The sequence below is a fragment of the Parus major genome, chromosome 10 (genome assembly GCF_001522545.3).
Source record: "Parus major isolate Abel chromosome 10, Parus_major1.1, whole genome shotgun sequence".
NCBI lineage: Eukaryota > Metazoa > Chordata > Aves > Passeriformes > Paridae > Parus > Parus major.
The window spans coordinates 1,590,102-1,595,701 of NC_031779.1; the positions used below are offsets into that span (position 1 = coordinate 1,590,102).

At 55.9% G+C, this 5,600-nt stretch overlaps 2 protein-coding genes across 5 annotated transcripts in view; one reads left to right on the forward strand and one right to left on the reverse strand.

The window, feature by feature from the left end:
- Positions 1–2,810, forward strand: part of CD276 (CD276 molecule) — a 6,321-nt gene extending 3,511 nt beyond the window's left edge. Inside the window, exons 4-7 of one of the 4 annotated variants that reach the window (XR_004498926.1) lie at positions 97–232; positions 812–853; positions 1,358–1,393; positions 2,452–2,498. Coding sequence is in view for 3 of the 4 variants with exons in the window: in XM_033517060.1 (XP_033372951.1) it covers positions 97–232; positions 1,358–1,393; positions 2,452–2,782 (503 nt within the window). In the remaining variant the exon portion in view is untranslated. Of the gene's footprint in view, positions 1–91; positions 233–811; positions 854–1,357; positions 1,394–2,451 lie in introns of all 4 variants that reach the window. The other 3 variants (XM_033517061.1, XM_033517062.1, XM_033517060.1) reach the window with 3 other exon arrangements.
- A 1,962-nt stretch (positions 2,811–4,772) lies between these two features.
- INSYN1 (inhibitory synaptic factor 1) overlaps positions 4,773–5,600 on the reverse strand; it is an 8,375-nt gene continuing 7,547 nt past the window's right edge. Inside the window, exon 4 of the mRNA XM_015639503.3 lies at positions 4,773–5,538. Within this exon, the coding sequence (XP_015494989.1) occupies positions 4,897–5,538 (642 nt within the window). The 3' untranslated portion in view covers positions 4,773–4,896. The remainder of the gene's footprint in view (positions 5,539–5,600) is intronic.

Below are 5,600 nucleotides of genomic sequence, written 5' to 3' on the forward strand. Positions count from 1 at the left end.
TGTGGGATCCCCCTGGATGTGGGATCCCCCTGGATGTGGGATGGGCTGACCCCGGGCGCTGATCCGGGCGTTTTCCCGTGGCTCCCGCAAGGCCAGCCCCTGGCATTCCCGGCGGTGGCGCTGTGGGTGACGGTGGCCCTGGCCGTGTGCGTGGTGCTGCTGCTCGGCGTCCTGGCCTTCGTGTGCCACCAGAAAATCCGGGAGAGCTGCCGGGAGGACGCGGAGCGCGCAGGTAAACCTGGGGAAAACCTGGGAGAGGGATGGATGAGCCGGCCCCCGCTTCCCTCTTCCCGCGGCCGGGACATCTCCAGCGCCTCTGGAAGCGGCTCCGGGCCCCTTCCCCTCTCCCTGTCAGGCCGTATTCCACGTTTTTATGGATTTGTTCCCTAAAAAGCTCCCAGAACGGCTGCGGGAGTGGCTGTGCCACTCTTGGAAATGACCTTTTTTCCATGGATTTTGCTCAACCGGGAGCAGGGCCCCTTCCCACCAGCCTGGGAAGCAGGGACAGCGATTCTTCCCACTGGGAATGGTGGCAGGGGGTGGGAAACTCCCGGGATCCAGGTGGGTGCTGGAGGGAGGGAAGGGTATCCCAAGGTTTTGGGGGAATCCAGGGATCCGTCTCCGGGTGGCAGCTGCGCTAAAAACAGGGACGTCCCTCGGAGCTGTGGCTTTTCCCACTGGGATTTTTGGGAATGTGCCGCCCTGATCCGTGGAAAACCCAGGATCACAGGGATGCTCCAAGGAGGCACCCACAGAATCCTGGGAACGGGGTTTGGTGGGAGCTTCCCACCTCTGGATCATTGTTTTCCAGGGCCAGAGGAGCGGGATGAGGAGGGGGAGGAGCCCAAGACAGGTGGGTGCCCGATCCTGGTTTGGGGTGGCTCCAGGTGCTCAGCCCCTTCCATATTCCCGATTTTTCTGACATTCCTGACCTGGCAGATCCTAGATAAACCTCCCCATTCCTTAATAAACCTCATTATGCCTTAATAAACCTCATTATTCCTTAATAAACCTCCCCATTCCTTAATAAACCTCATTATGCCTTAATAAACCTCCTCATTCCTTAATAAAACTCCCAATTCCCAAATCAAACCTCCTGAACCCTTAACAAAACAACAGAATTCCACAATAAAACCTCCCAATTCCTTAATTTTCCAGCATCCAGCAGGTCCATGATAGGGATTCATTTTATCCACAAACCCTTGGAATTCTGCAGGGAAATTGGAAGCGGGTGTCGCTGTTTTGGGGTTTATTCCCCCAAAATGGGATCTTGGAGCCATTTCCTTTGCGAAGGGGCTGGGATTGACCCTCGGGAAGGGGCTGGGATTGACCATGGGATGTTTTTCCCTTTTCCCAGCTCTGCAGCTGCTGGAAAACACGGAGAGCAGAGAGGGTGAGTGGATGTTTCTGGCAAATCTGGGATAATTCCCTCAAATCCGTGCGGGAAGCATTCGTTGGGTTTTGGGGTGGATTTTCCCCCGGGTTTTCCATCGGCATTTCCCAAATTACGAATTCCCAGCTCTCGTTTCCGGCCCGGTTTGGGCTCTGCCGGTTTCTCCCGGCTTCCAGCAGCTCCTGCATCCTCATCCCTCCTTTTCCTGGCCACTCTGGGATCGAGAAAAGCCTCCCAGCACTCGGCCCTGGGAGGAATTTGGGGTTTTTTGGTTGTTTCCATGGATTTGCTGGGATGACGGGAATTGCTGGTGTTGGTCCTGCCATTCCAGGGAGCCCCCAGCAGCATCCTGGTGCTGAATTCCAGCTGGAATTCCGTGGGAATTGGCACTGCAGCTCCTGTTGGTGCCTTTCCCTGTTCTCCCAAGTCCCCCTCCCATCCCAGCCTGGAAAAGGATCCAGAGTTTTCCAAGCCTGCTCAATCCCAGCTCCTTCCCATCCCCAAATCATGATTTTTCCACTCATTCCCTCCCTCACCGTGGGATTGGAGCTTGGCCTCTGCCACTGGCTGATTTTAGTATTGGGAATTCCCCCTTCCCAATCTTTTTAGATCCTTTTCTTTATAATTTACTTTTGAATTTTTTTTATTATTTACTTTTTTATTATTATTATTTGTAATAATTTATATTATTAATTTTTTTTATTATTTATTTTTTTAGCATTCCCAAGTTTTATTGCCGGGAATTAACCCTTCACAATCATTTTATATCCTTGGGAAGGAACCTTCTTTCCCTCGCTTCCCAACCCAAAAATCCCACTTTTCCAGCAGAAACGAGGCTGGAACAACACCACCTCCCGGAATTTCCAGCTGGGAATGGGGATGAAGGGATAAAACCCCACCCGGCTGCAATTCCCAGGGTCTGGAGCGGCCTGGGGAGGGTGGAGCCAAATAATTCATTAATTTATTAATTATCTATTAATTAACCCATCGATTTATTACTCCCAGCCCAGGAATTCCCTGTTCCCATCTTTCCTCTCCATTCCCTTTCCCTCCCCCAGGCCGGGAGCAGGAGATCGATTGACGGGGCCGGGATCTCCCACCGGATCTCCGTGCGGACGCCGCGGGTCCCTCTGGACTCGTTCTGCCCTTAAACGCTGGATCCCGGCAGGATTTGTCCCACCGGGAACGATCCCAGGGCATTTTTGGGAAGGAGGCACCCGCTGGCCGGGTGAGGTCCTGCTCTGGGGACTCGCTGTTCCCGTGGGATCGGGCCCATCCCGGGATCCCCCCGAGGGGGACACAGCCACACCCCGAGTGCCGCTGGAGTGCCCCAGTCCCGCTGCCTCGGCTCTGAAATCCGGGATCTGGGGAGGGTTTCTCGTGCCTTGACAAATAAATTTGGGATCATGTCGGTTGATCCTTCCTGGCTTCGTGTGCTCTCCGGGGTTTGGCTAGGAATGGTGTGAGGCTCGGGATTCCTGGAGGAAAATCCCAGGCTGGCTCCCGAATTGAATCCCGCTGCCGAGATGGGGTGGGAATTCCCAGGGAAAACTTCCTGAATCCCAGCGGGAGATGATTTTTGATTGTCCTTCCCTGAGCTCTGCATCCTGATGGGAGAACACTCCCAAAATCCAGCCCAGGAGAAGCGTCTGGGATCGAGAGGGACGGACGGTGGATCCATCCCGGGATTTTATCTCTGGCTCTGTCCTTCCTGAGGTGCCGGGATGGAGCCGAGATCTCCTTCCTGGTGAGATTGGGATTGGTTCTGCCCATCCCTGAGCCGGTGCCTCCAGCTGCCCCAAATGCGCTTTTCCAGAGGCCTCTGCTCCCAGCAGCACTGGCTTGCGGTCCTAGCCCCGATCCCAACCTCGGGAGATGGATTTTTGGATCACGGGATGAATCCCGCTTTTCCGGGTGGTGGCCGGTGATCTCCCACCACGGGGTAGATCCGGGGCTGCCCTGGGGACACCATCCATGGCAGGTCCTGGCATTTCTGCCCTGGGACATCATCCGGCATTCCCAGTCCCCTCTGGGGTGACATCCATGGTCGCTACGGGCTGGGATCGGGATGTGGGAGGCAAATCCTGCTCCCTCCAGCCCGACAGGGAGCACTCCGGGAAAGGTTCGGCTGACAGCGGGGTGAGAACCTGGGAGAGAGCAGGGATTGGCTGCCCATCACCCCATGGCAGCCGAGAGGGGATTCGGAGATGTCCCCGCACAGGGAACCTCCGACCCCTCCTCTCTTCCTCCTCCTCTTCTTCCTCTTCCTCCTCCTCCTCTTCTTTCTCTTTCTTCCTCCTCTTCTTCCTCCTCTTCCCCCTTCCTTCTCTTCTTCCTCCTCTTCCTCCTCCTCCTCCTCAGCTGGTCCCCCCCAGTATTCCCAAAAAATAAAAAACCCATCGGATCCGGCACAATTTAGGGGGAAAGCTCCATTTCCCTGCTCAGAACAGGGCTGGATTGAGAGGAATTCTGCACATCCCGTGGGCCTGGCTCTGGGATGACACCTGGAAAAGCTTGGGAATGCAGCTTCTCCGACCTGGACTGACAGTCAGGAGCCGAGGTGGAGACTTTTGGCTCAGAAAAACCTTGGAAAAGCCTGGTGCCAGCAGTGCTCCGGGATGTGAATGTCCTGGATCTTGTCCCTGCGGAAAGAGGCGCCGGTGGGAAGGACACCGGGACTTTGTCCTGGGAGCAGCTGCTGCTCCAACCTCTTTGGATACCTTGGAAAAACAGGGAAAAATGCCCAGGTGGATTTGGAGCTCCAGATTCCTTAATTTTCCAGAGCCGGACCAGGTTTCTTTCCCTGAAAAATTAGTGTTTGGATGTAGAAAAGCGGGATTACGGAGCTCAGGAAAAGTGGGATTTTCCTGCGTTTCCAGGTGGATGAATGACTCCAGGTCAGGGATATTTCCGGCGGAAAACGTTGGGAATTCAGGGGGGAGGAGTTCCCAAGGCCAGCTCCTCATTCCTGGGGGGTTTTGGTGATCCCCTCACTGTCCCTTTTGGAGTTGGGAATGACATTCCAGTGACATTCTGGTGACATCTCAGGGATATCCTGGAACCATCCCAGTGCCATCCCAACTCCCCTCAGCCAGAAAAAACCCAATCCCACTGAATTATCCTAAACCAAACAGGGATAACACATCCCAGGGAAGGGAAATTCCCTGTTCCAAATCCTTCCAGCCCTTCCAGCATTTTCCACATCCCAATCCATGTCCCATTCCCGCCCTCTGGAAGTGCTGGCCGGCCCCTTCCTGGCACATCCCAATGATTTATTGAGCTCCTTCTATCCATAACAAAAAAAGGCATTCAGAATTCCCTGAGCTTGGAAACAGTTGGGATATTGGGATATCGGGATATTTGTTGCCACCTTCTCACTCGGCGTTTATGAGGAGTACGGATTTATTGAAATATATATTTATATTCATATATAGATCTTTTCCAACCCCTTTCCCAGGGATTTTCCCCCCTCCCCCAAACCCTTCCCAAACCCAGATCTGGGCTCAGTTTTTGTTGGGAATTCTCTGCCTGGCTGGGACGTACGGCAGCAACGTCTGCGTGCTCTTATCGGCCACGGTCTGGGTGCTGCTGTTCCTCGTGGCCCTGCGGATCGGGATGGCTCCCGGATTCCTCGGGAGCTGCTCCCGAGTCCCCTTCCTGCCGGGATCGTCGGGAACGTCGGGAACGTCGGGAACGTCGGCGTCACCGTCGTCATCGCAGCACAGGGCGTGGTAGAGCACCTTGTCGCTGAAGCGGACGCGCTCCCGTGTCCCTGCCGGCCGCTGCGCCGGGATTTTGGGAATGGCGGTGCTCCCGAAACATTCCTCACTGGAGGAATCCGGGGTTCCCCCGCCCCCACGGGGGCCGTTGGCCATGGGCACCCCCCCGTTCATCAGCCGGGCCGGCGCCGGCCGCAGAGGCTCCGGACAATCGCCGGGGTCCGAGGGTGTGGAGGCGTCCAGGAAGGAGCAGAATTCCCAACTGTCCGAGAGGATGTCGGAAGCGGCGAAGTCCAGCGGGCCCAGCTCGAGGCTGGCGCCGCCCCGGTCGCTGCTGGACGTGCTGCTGGCCGTGGCCGGAGTCCAAGCGTCCGGCTCCAGGTCCAGAGCAAAGTCCGACGTCAGGCGGTCAATCTGGGACACGACCTGCGGAGACAGGGATGGACACAGGGATGGATGATGGATGGATGGATGATGGATGATGGATG